Source organism: Leptodactylus fuscus, chromosome 2, assembly GCF_031893055.1.
Source record: "Leptodactylus fuscus isolate aLepFus1 chromosome 2, aLepFus1.hap2, whole genome shotgun sequence".
Classification (NCBI taxonomy): domain Eukaryota; kingdom Metazoa; phylum Chordata; class Amphibia; order Anura; family Leptodactylidae; genus Leptodactylus; species Leptodactylus fuscus.
Genome location: NC_134266.1, coordinates 167,310,963 through 167,323,671, shown reverse-complemented (window position 1 = coordinate 167,323,671; position 12,709 = coordinate 167,310,963). Strand labels below are relative to the sequence as shown.

Genomic DNA, 12,709 nt, shown 5'->3' with positions numbered 1-12,709 from the left:
TAATATGTAACTGGATAAATATCATGGAGTAGTAAGTTGCATACCTGGAACTGTCTATGTTTGTTGAGCAGGTCTTCTAATTTTTGGCATTGTCCTGCTATCCGATTTGCTAAAACATTCCAGCGGCTTTGGGCTTGGTCAATTTCTGCCCAGTACTTTTGCTTGACATCAGCAGGTGCTTTACTAGATAAATCCTCTGCAGTTTTGCTGAGATAATTCATATCAGCCTGATGTTCCTGCAGGGAACTTTGTAAGGCCTAGATTAAGAAGAGAATACAACACACAATAAATTTGATAACATAATAAAATAGTAAATAAAATAGTTCACATATGCAGTTATGGTACCAACAGGTACTAAGACATGATTCCACATATTTTTGGTTATACAGTCTTACAGGGTGTGATTGGACAAATCAAAAGTAGAAAATGTACGGTAATAAAAAAAACATATATAGCATTTTAATACATAGCTGAGATATACAAACCTTTAGCTCCCTGAGTCTGTGTTCCATAATTTCACATTCAGTAACATTGACCTGAGGTATAGCAAGTTTGGTTTCAGACTGCTGGATCCACAGAAGGATAGTGCTCATTTTCTCCTTGTACTGTGATGGAGGTAAACTGTCTAAAACTGATAAAAACCATGAAAATAGGTTTATTTAGTATACACCCTACTGTATATCAAAATTATATATTTAATTGGGGTTATGAAATAATGAGTAATACACAAGTGAAATTAATATATGTGAATCCACTTAAAAAGTACCTTGACAATATTAGTGTTTTACTGTTCAGTATGTCACGTTGACACTGGAAATTGTCATTTACACAGTGCATATATTTAATAATGAATGTCTTTACACACTCTTTTGGTAATTTTCTGTCGCAGTAAAAGTTGTGTTGTCCTAGGATGAAAGTGATATCCATCCAATTTTTGACAGTTGTAATACAAGAGATTGATAGGCCCCTACTTATTTTTTTTATTAAATGTTTTCTAGAAATCTAACATTATACTTTGAAAAAAATTAGTTTAGAGAGTACTGGTTCCCAGTGAATAGAATGGCATGTATATGGAGAGTCAAAGACTTATTTTTTAGGCAATGTTCAATGATAAAAAAAAGTGTGTATAAATTAACTCATGTCAGCCAAACTATAATTGCATTGCTCCTCCTTATAGAGGAGTTTCTGGATTGGCGGATATGAACTAATATGTAGAGATTAGTTGAGTTCATGGAAAAATGTATCTTGATTAGAGATGAGCGAACAGTAAAATGTTCGAGGTTTGATATTCGTTTCTCGTAGCCCCTCAATATTCGACTACTCGAATCAAATATCGAACCCTATTATAGTCTATGGGGGGAAAATGCTCGTTTCAGGGGTAGGCAACATTCAATCAAATTATACTTACCAAGTCCATGAGTGAGGGTCGGGCTGGATCCTCCGAGAAGTCTTCTCCATGCAGCTTCCCCGCGGCATCTTCTGGCTCTGAATTCACTCTGCCAGGCATTGGGCCTGGGCAGAGCCGACTGCGCATGCCCGCACTACAAGCGGACATGCGCAGTCGACTCTGCCCAAGCCCGATGCCTGGCAGAGTGAATTCAGAGCCGGAAGACGCCGCGGGGAAGCTGCACGGAGAAGACTTCTAAAGGTAGGAGAAGAACCAGCGTTGATTGGCCAACTGTATAGCATTTGGCCAATCAATGCTGGTTCTGCATCGAACTTTTACATTCAAATAGCGAGTGGTACTCGATTGAGTACGAGTATTTCGAATACCGTAGTATTCGATCGAATACCTACTCGATCGAGTACTACACGCTCATCTCTAATCTTGATCAGTTTTATTAACAAAATATATGTCATGCAACATAAGCAATCCATCCATATGGTCTGAATCTGTAATACAGTAACATCTTTCAAAGATTCTTTCTTAAAGTGATGGACTTTACCATCTTAGACTTTACTGGACTATGAAGAATTCCCAAGGACTTCCATAAAAAGCCATTGCTTTTTTTTTTTTTTTTCAAAGAATTAATGAATGTTTGAAATGTTCAGAATCTTTAGAACCCAGTAGGAAATATAATTGTCTTTTGTATAAAACTTTGCAGAACTCATATCTGATAAAAAAGTATTATATAATAGTCCAAAATCTGCAGTTTTAATGGAAAGAGTTCACTCTTGAGAAGCGTATGTCACCGCATATATGTATAAGAATAATGTCATAATATAAAGGGAGACAGTGCAAGAAATGATAATTAGCAATTAAATAATCATGAAAATGTGTCATTAACACTAATTAAATTGAGCCATCACACTTATGAACAATGTTAAATTGCTGCTTTTGTGCAGGCTACAAAATGGAGAGATGACTTGGCAAAGCTTCTGAATATCAAAACTACTTTCCTATAAAATGCCTTTCATTAAGAATTCTTTTTTCCTCATTTAAAAGCTAGTTCATCTTTAAAGCATATTTCAAAATATGATTTTTTTGTGTATGAAACATTAATAAGATGACTTTTTCTGCACAAAACCTTCAGGAATAAAATGCACAACATTAATCTCCCAATTGCCTTTGATGCCTGAAAGACACATGTAAAAGAGCATTCAGATTGAGTTGTGGGTAAATGAAAAGTATCTACTGACAATAAAGGTGCTTAAGCATTATTAAGAAAAAATATGAAGGTAGACAAGGAGCGGACAAAGAAAAAAGAAAAAAAATACATTGGTAGTGTTTCTGTAGGTTCTAAGGCAGAGTCATCCAGTTTAGAAAACCTATTTTCATATAATTCATTAGACAATGGGGAGCTAATTGAGAAATAATGTAAATTTATACAGATTAGAAAGTAAATATAAGGTTATAAAGAACAACTCTTGCACTGGAAGACCTGCCCAGAGATTTGAATGGTCAATATGCAATGCTTAGTTTATCCTGTGGAGGCAGTAGGGAAGTTAAACATCTATTACAAGGTCTCTTCACACATTACATGTGAACACAAGGCAGCCCACCAGGAAAACATTAAACTACAGCTTATTGTCCTTTGACCCTTATGACCCTTTGACCCTTAAAACAAGTAGGGTTTGCCCAAATTAAATAGCTCCTTAAAAGGAATGCATAGCCAAAATTCTTTCTTTATTTTTGTTTATGTGCATTATTATGCCATATTTTCGGAGCATCTCCATTTTTCTGGTTTTCTAGGCAAAAATGAATTTTCAAAAAAAGGTCAGTTTTGAGTGATTTCTGGGAGCTTCTGGTATCCTCTGTATTTTTTTATGTAGATTGTGAGCCCCATATAGGGATCACAATGTACATTTTTCTTCCTATCAGTATGTCTTTGTAGAAGGGGAGGAAATCCACGCAAACACAGGGAGAACATACAAACTCCTTGCAGATGTTTGTTCCTGGCGGGATTCGAACCCAGGACTCCAGCACTGCAAGGCTGCAGTGCTAACCACTGAGCCACCGTGTCGCCTGCAATTCTTCACATCTGAATCCTGTTCAGTGCCTTTCCTACAACATCCATGATTCCTTGGGCTGCACTCCCTCCCTTTCTCGTTCATTCCCTCTCCCTCTCTCCCACTCTCTCCTCTCCCCTGTTTCCCTTGCAAGCAGCTAGGTCACATGATCTACATATATTACAGTAAAACAAATAAAAATTGCCAATAAATGTAATTTAGAAACATGGACGGGGGAGGGGGCATGGGAATCTTATGTTTAAAATATTCATTTATTCTGGACGACCCCTTTTAGGCTGTGTTCACATCTGCATGCATTGAATCCTGTACAGAAGACTTTCTCATTTGCCAGTTTCAGTTTAAAATCCTACAGACCTCAAAAATAAAATAGGCTTGATACTTAAGGTGTAGCATTACATATCTTTAATAAATATCCCATAGGATTGGATACTGCATATTATTTTTTAAACTGAGCCAATGACAAATCATATGGAAACTGATTCTCAAACCATGTATCGCATAGTTGATTGATTTATCCCTGTTTTCTTTAGAAAAAAAAAAGCAGCTTTTTACAGTCCCAGCAAAGTGGATAGGATTCTAGTGAATCCCATCCCCACTTTGCAGTAAAATACATGCAGCGGATATGCTGTTGTCTACAAAACCGTTGCGGCTTTGGAAATCTACAGATATCATATTACAGAAGCAGAAAGTATGCAGAGGAAACCTCTGTGAACTTTCTGGGCAAAGCACTGCAAGAAGAACCGCAATAAGTTGCCTCTGGGATTTTTCCTGCATTGCTTTTTTTCTGCGCAACGCCAAGTGGGGCCATAGCCTTAATCTGCTTTGTTTTTCTTTGTGTGTGTGAAAATATGCAGCAAAAATGAAAAAAGGTTACCACGTGGCTACATTTTACAAATTTTAAGATTGATTTTATAACTTATTTAGCTGTGTTAAAAAACACTCTGGAGCTTAGAGAGATAGTAAAATACCAAGTCTAAATGTCACACATCTTGTAATTCCAATTTCCTAAATAAAAACTAGCTCTTCATTAAATTATTAATTGTAGATATATAAATAAATGATAACACACATTCCAAATGTTATTGAATAGCGATATATATATATATATATATATATATATATATATATATATATATATATATAAATGTTTCTATAACAAGTTTTAGTATTCAGTAGTTTACCAATGATGTATCATAATGCACACTGCAGATCAATCGTGTTATAGTCATACCAAGCAACATGAAATGTACAGATTGAAAGTCCTCAGTAGTTGATACCTTTTTTAATGGCTAGCAAAAATGATGACAGATTGCAAGCTTTCAGGACTGCTAGGTCCCTTCATCGGGCTGGTATAACACAATATTTGAAGGCATGTACATTTATACAGGTACAGAGTGTTTGGTCCGCATTACCAAGCAACATGTCTTAATAGTTATGGCTCCATAGACTTGGCTGTAGCACTTACTGTTCTGAAGCTGTTTTTCTCTAGATTGCAAGTTGGAAAGAACTTGATTATAGTGTTTGAGAAAAGCTGCTACATCTGCATCCAGAAACATTGGTCCATGTTCCTTTTCCTTCAGATGTTTTCCCTGAACTTGCAAGGATCCAATTGTAGGCTTAAGAGCTAAAAGACGGCCAGCTTCATCCTATGACAGAAAATACACCACTGCATTCAAACACTGGGAACCACAAAGTGCAGCCATCTATTACAATATTTGTTATATTTTTTCCCATATAATTATGTGTGTACTTTACAATATTACTGTAGATTATTCTAAATGAAGTTACTTAAGAGGATCATTAATATTCACTTAAAAGCAAACAACACATCATTAGACTATACACATAACATATAGTGGCATATATAGAAGAGCACAAATCAAACTGGTCCTTCCATTACGCTGCCAAATTGTGCTATTCCAATTCTTAGATATTTTCTATTCCATTAATGTCATAATGATATTCATCTAGATGTGTAATTGATGTTTTCTTATTGTGACAATAATAACCAGTAACAGCATTTGTTTTTTCCCTAGCCAGCCATGACAGTTATACTCAGTCCAACAAGATAAGAGACCAAGCTATTGTTACTGAACATCAGCGTACTCCTCTTCATACATATTGCCCTACAATGTATCTTTTTTCCTATACTGTACGGTGTCACTAGACTCAACTAGACACTAGACTTTCTGCATTTATAAGCTATTATGTCATATTAGTGTCTCCCTAGATAGAGGTTGTTGGTGAAAAAAAATTAAGAATTTGTCTTTATCGCTTCACTTTGTTGGAATATGATGTTGTGCTATTGTCTGTACTTGTTCCCTGCATTCTCTATGATGGTGATTCCAGAGTGTTGGTCCTTTTTCATTAGCTGTGTTATCTATATAGTAGTTATTCATATTTCTAATAATAATGGTCTATCATTAGATTAGCTCTATAGGGTGACCCACTGTAGTATAGGCAGTACCTATATCCTGCTGTCCTAGAGCAGATGATCTGCAGGAGTTCCATACAAATCCTGCTGTCCTAGAGCAGATGATCTGCAGGAGTCCAATACAAATCCTGCTGTACTAGAGCAGATGATCTGCAGAAGTCCCATACAAATCCTGCTGTCCTAGAGCAGATGATCTGCAGGAGTCCCATACAAATCCTGCTGTCCTAGAGCAGATGATCTGCAGGAGTCCCATACAAATCCTGCTGTACTAGAGCAGATGATCTGCAGGAGTCCCATACAAATCCTGCTGTACTAGAGCAGATGATCTGCAGGAGTCCCATACAAATCCTGCTGTTCTAGAGCAGATGATCTGCAGGAGTCCCATACAAATCCTGCTGTTCTAGAGCAGATGATCTGCAGGAATCCCATACAAATCCTGCTGTCCTAGAGCAGATGATCTGCAGGAGTCCCATACAAATCCTGCTGTCCTAGAGCAGATGATCTGCAGGAGTCCCATACAAATCCTGCTGTCCTAGAGCAGATGATCTGCAGGAGTCCCATACAAATGCTGCTGTCCTAGAGCAGATGATCTGCAGGAATCCCATACAAATCCTGCTGTCCTAGAGCAGATGATCTGCAGGAATCCCATACAAATCCTGCTGTCCTAGAGCAGATGATCTGCAGGAGTCCCATACAAATCCTGCTGTCCTAGAGCGGATGATCTGCAGGAGTCCCATACAAATCCTGCTGTCCTAGAGCAGATGATCTGCAGGAGTCCCATACAAATCCTGCTGTACTAGACTGGATGATCTGCAGGAGTCCCATACAAATCCTGCTGTACTAGAGCAGATGATCTGCAGGAGTTCCATACAAATCCCGCTGTTCTAGAGCAGATGATCTGCAGGAGTCCCATACAAATCCTGCTGTTCTAGAGCAGATGATCTGCAGGAGTCCCATACAAATCCTGCTGTTCTAGAGCAGATGATCTGCAGGAATCCCATACAAATCCTGCTGTCCTAGAGCAGATGATCTGCAGGAGTCCCATACAAATCCTGCTGTCCTAGAGCAGATGATCTGCAGGAGTCCCATAGAAATCCTGCTGTCCTAGAGCAGATGATCTGCAGGAGTCCCATACAAATGCTGCTGTCCTAGAGCAGATGATCTGCAGGAATCCCATACAAATCCTGCTGTCCTAGAGCAGATGATCTGCAGGAATCCCATACAAATCCTGCTGTCCTAGAGCAGATGATCTGCAGGAGTCCCATACAAATCCTGCTGTCCTAGAGCGGATGATCTGCAGGAGTCCCATACAAATCCTGCTGTCCTAGAGCAGATGATCTGCAGGAGTCCCATACAAATCCTGCTGTACTAGACTGGATGATCTGCAGGAGTCCCATACAAATCCTGCTGTACTAGAGCAGATGATCTGCAGGAGTCCCATACAAATCCTGCTGTCCTAGAGCGGATGATCTGCAGGAGTCCCATACAAATCCTGCTGTACTAGAGCAGATGATCTGCAGGAGTCCCATACAAATGCTGCTGTCCTAGAGCAGATGATCTGCAGGAGTCCCATACAAATCCTGGTGTCCTAGAGCAGATGATCTGCAGGAGTCCCATACAAATCCTGCTGTCCTAGAGCGGATGATCTGCAGGAGTCCCATACAAATCCTGCTGTACTAGAGCAGATGATCTGCAGGAGTCCCATACAAATGCTGCTGTCCTAGAGCAGATGATCTGCAGGAGTCCCATACAAATCCTGGTATCCTAGAGCAGATGATCTGCAGGAGTCCCATACTGATGGCCTATCCCTTTTATGTAAATGAATGTGGCAGAGCTAAAATATCAGACACAGCCCTCAGACAGATGTGGTATTGCCAGAAAGGAAACTAATCCTTTTATCCAACCCTAAATAACCAACTCTTTGCTTGCTTTTTTTTTTTTTTTAGATGCATTTTAACAACGAAAAATTATTGCAGAAGTAGACACAGTCTTTATTAGCCCTCATAAAAATAAGTACATTGATGAGAATTACACTAAGTGCCTCTATATGCTTTCTTAACAACTTTAATACCTGGTGCATATTGTCATGACAGCATAAAAGTAAAATGTATTTCCTCATTCCCAACATTCTTTTTGTGCAGTTTTCTAAAGCAGTCGGTGACTAATATAGTTGTGTGTCAAACATTTTACAAGCAGAGCAGAGATTTCAGAGATATACACCAATAGACCTGCTGCCAAAGTTATCCTACCAATAAGTTTCTATGACTGGATCTGTGCCATTTATCGTGAAGTTCATGAAAGTGCTATAATTTAAAGTTTATTCCAAAGTGTAAAACCGTCTACAGATATGTCATAAGACTGATCTCTCGAGCCATTATTTTGTCTATTTTCAGGATATATGACTAGCGCTACCAGCTTTCTTTCTTTTGCCTGCTGCACAATAGACTGTGGCTGTTTTCACACAACAGGCAACCGTATACTGTATTATAGCATTTACGCGGGATAAGGCGACTTTTGGACATTAAAATGAATCATTAACTTCTATGAATGGCATAAACTTTATAGCAATGATTTACGGGCCAGATGTGTGGCCAGAAATGTCTGAATCAATTTTTTTTTTGTCCTGTGTAACACTGTTCAGAACAACTACAACTAAGCACCGCAAAACAATATATATATATATATATATATATATATATATATATATATATATATGTGTGTGTGTCCAAATAGCAAAAACATTCTTTTTTCTGTTAATTGTAATTTAAAAGCATGCTACACTACAGTGCATAGTGATAAGGGAAAACATGAAATGAAAACATATTCCATTCATTCTCAGAAATACACCATAATGTAATTTGTAATGTATCTGCACCATGTTATTGTATATGTATGGTACATGTTTGGGCCTGTTCTTAATGCACTGAACAGCTCATTTATGCAATACAAGTTACATTTTTCAGCAGCAAGACTGCAGTTTGACAGAAGAAAGATATACCCGCTGTGCGATAGCGTGACCTATAATAGTATGTAAGGGGTTTAGAAGCAATTTTGATAATGGTAGACTACCTTTAAGGTACCCTAGAAATTATGCTAAACAATTAATGTAGAACATTAATACAATTTGCATACTTTGTCACTCAATCAACCACTTAGATTTGGCTAAGGCCATACAACGCAAGTAGTGCAGTAACATGGTGTTCTGTATTCTTTTTTATATGTAGATTGTGAGCCCCACATAGAGCTCACAATGTACATTTTTCCCTATCAGTATGTCTTTCTAATATGGGATGGAAATCCATGCAAACACAGGGAGAACATACGAACTCCATGCAGATGTTTTTTTGCCCTTGGCGGGATTTGAACACCAGGACTCCAGCGCTGCAAGGCTAACCACTGAGCCACCGTGTGGCCCCCTGGTGTTCTGTATTCTAACACAATGCACCAGTCTTTCTTTGGTGGCAGCTATATATCTGACCCACATCTGAGAGCATCAGCCTCAGAGGCTTCATTTCAATGGGGACTTTCAATTGGATCCCCAGTCAAACAGGGAAGTGAGTATGCATATTTTTTTTTTTTTTTTTTTTTTTTCATTTTAAGCCTGTACAGGGGACAAAAAGTATATTGGAACACCCCTTTAATATACCTTTAAAAGCTAATAATATTTATATAAAATATGCATTAAAAACTGCTAAATTTCTAAAAACATCCTTATAGTCAAAAAGTTATATTTTTCAAATAATCATAGGCATCATTGTTATATTGTCATAGCGTATTTTTTTTTAAAAAATGTCAAGCTCCTATAAAATAAACTGGATATTTTAGGTGTTACCACTGGCCACATAATAACATCTTGAAACTGTTCTAGTTATTATATGCAAAACTATGACAAAGTCCTATCACAAGGGCCTTTTGCAAATTCTTCACTGAAGCTTTATAATATGTATGCAAATTATGTGAAACAGAGCATAAATATTTGCACATAATGTATCTCACCTTGCATTTTTGTAACTGTATTTTAACTGTGTCTGCCTCGGAGGCTGTTATACTTTGTGCTTTTAGCCAGTTTTCAGCTGTAATTGTTGTCTGTTCCAATTGTTGTAACTGGGAGTAAAAGGCAATGATGTTATTTTGATATTCCAGCCAAGAAAGTTTCTCATTCAGTAACTGACAGAAGTCTGTCCACCGACTGTTCAGATGTTGAGAAGATTGTTTGATGCTGTCTGCATTAAGGCCATCTGGAAAGAAAGCATAAATTACACCATTATAAACAATTTGCAGAAATCTTCAAAGTTATCTTATTGATAAAAAGAATAAGCATTGGTTTGTAGTTGGTTATCTCTGTTCCCTATATTAAAGTAAAGATGTATTTAGGACTTCTAGGTAAAGCTGCAGGGAGGGATAAATATTTATCTATTGCTCCTTCCATATTCCATGCCAACAATGTGGATATGAGCTCTAGATTAAAGGGATTGTCCAGGAATTGGACAAACTGCTGAGGTCCTAGGGTAGTTGTAGTATTAAGAAAACCATACTCACTAGAGATGAGCGAACACTAAAATGTTCGAGGTTCGAAATTCGAATCGAACAGCCGCTCACTGTTCGTGTGTTCGAACGGGTTTCGAACCCCATTATAGTCTATGGGGAACATATACTCGTTAAGGGGGAAACCCAAATCCGTGTCTGGAGGGTCACCAAGTCCACTATGACACCACAGGAAATGATGCCAACACCTCTGGAATGACACTGGGACAGCAGGGGAAGCATGTCTGGGGGCATCTAACACACCAAAGACCCTCTATTACCCCAACATCACAGCCTAACAACTACACACTTTACACACTCAATACCACCTCTCTGACAGTAGGAAAACACCTTGAAACATGTGTATTTGGCACTTGCAGTGAGGAGAGCTTGTCACCAGCAGTGAATTTGGCCCTTGTAGTAAGTTGAGGTTGGCACCAACATTTGTTTTGAAAATCAGGGTGGATTGAGCCTCTAACCAGCAGAGTTTGGGCAAATTCATGGTGGAGGGAGCCTCTAAAAACCCCAGTTTGGACCAATTCATGGTGGAGGGAGCCTCTAAAAAACCCAGTTTGGACCAATTCATGGTGGAGGGAGCCTCTAACCAGCCCAGTTTGGACCAATTCATGGTGGAGGGAGCCTCTAAAAACCCCAGTTTGGACCAATTCATGGTGGAGGGAGCCTCTAAACAGCCCAGTTTGGACCAATTCATGGTGGAGGGAGCCTCTAAAAACCCCAATTTGGACCAATTCATGGTGGAGGAAGCCTCTAACCAGCCCAGTTTGGACCAATTCATGGTGGAGGGAGCCTCTAACCAGCCCAGTTTGGGCAAATTCATGGTGGAGGGAGCCTCTAAAAACCCCAATTTGGACCAATTCATGGTGGAGGGAGCCTCTAAACAGCCCAGTTTGGGCAAATTCATGGTGGAGGGAGCCTCTAAAAACCCCAGTTTGGACCAATTCATGGTGGAGGGAGCCTCTAAAAAACCCAGTTTGGACCAATTCATGGTGGAGGGAGCCTCTAACCAGCCCAGTTTGGACCAATTCATGGTGGAGGGAGCCTCTAAAAACCCCAGTTTGGACCAATTCATGGTGGAGGGAGCCTCTAAACAGCCCAGTTTGGACCAATTCATGGTGGAGGGAGCCTCTAAAAACCCCAATTTGGACCAATTCATGGTGGAGGAAGCCTCTAACCAGCCCAGTTTGGACCAATTCATGGTGGAGGGAGCCTCTAAACAGCCCAGTTTGGGCAAATTCATGGTGGAGGGAGCCTCTAAAAACCCCAATTTGGACCAATTCATGGTGGAGGGAGCCTCTAAACAGCCCAGTTTGGGCAAATTCATGGTGGAGGGAGCCTCTAAAAACCCCAGTTTGGACCAATTCATGGTGGAGGGAGCCTCTAAAAAACCCAGTTTGGACCAATTCATGGTGGAGGGAGCCTCTAACCAGCCCAGTTTGGACCAATTCATGGTGGAGGGAGCCTCTAAAAACCCCAGTTTGGACCAATTCATGGTGGAGGGAGCCTCTAAAAACCCCAATTTGGACCAATTCATGGTGGAGGGAGCCTCTAACCAGCCCAGTTTGGACCAATTCATGGTGGAGGGAGCCTCTAACCAGCCCAGTTTGGGCAAATTCATGGTGGAGGGAGCCTCTAAAAACCCCAATTTGGACCAATTCATGGTGGAGGGAGCCTCTAAACAGCCCAGTTTGGGCAAATTCATGGTGGAGGGAGCCTCTAAAAACCCCAGTTTGGACCAATTCATGGTGGAGGGAGCCTCTAAAAACCCCAGTTTGGACCAATTCATGGTGGAGGGAGCCTCTAAAAAACCCAGTTTGGACCAATTCATGGTGGAGGGAGCCTCTAAACAGCCCAGTTTGGGCAAATTCATGGTGGAGGGAGCCTCTAAAAACCCCAGTTTGGACCAATTCATGGTGGAGGGAGCCTCTAAAAACCCCAGTTTGGACCAATTCATGGTGGAGGGAGCCTCTAAAAAACCCAGTTTGGACCAATTCATGGCGGAGGGAGCCTCTAACCAGCCCAGTTTGGACCAATTCATGGTGGAGGGAGCCTCTAAACAGCCCAGTTTGGGCAAATTCATGGTGGAGGGAGCCTCTAACCAGCCCAGTTTGGACCAATTCATGGTGGAGGGAGCCTCTAAAAACCCCAGTTTGGACCAATTCATGGTGGAGGGAGCCTCTAAAAACCCCAGTTTGGACCAATTCATGGTGGAGGGAGCCTCTAAAAACCCCAGTTTGGACCAATTCATGCTGGAGGGAGCCT

The 12,709-nt window shown here is 40.0% G+C and overlaps 1 protein-coding gene across 11 annotated transcripts in view; it reads right to left on the bottom strand.

Annotated features, from left to right (window-relative positions):
* The window catches only part of DMD (dystrophin), a 1,873,751-nt gene that overhangs the window by 1,048,220 nt on the left and 812,822 nt on the right, over nucleotides 1–12,709 (bottom strand). For all 11 annotated transcript variants that reach the window (XM_075265063.1, XM_075265067.1, XM_075265060.1 and 8 more), the window contains 4 exons: nucleotides 9,902–10,143; nucleotides 4,937–5,117; nucleotides 486–631; nucleotides 45–257 (listed from right to left, as the gene is read on the bottom strand). In XM_075265063.1, the coding sequence (XP_075121164.1) occupies nucleotides 45–257; nucleotides 486–631; nucleotides 4,937–5,117; nucleotides 9,902–10,143 (782 nt within the window). The remainder of the gene's footprint in view (nucleotides 1–44; nucleotides 258–485; nucleotides 632–4,936; nucleotides 5,118–9,901; nucleotides 10,144–12,709) is intronic.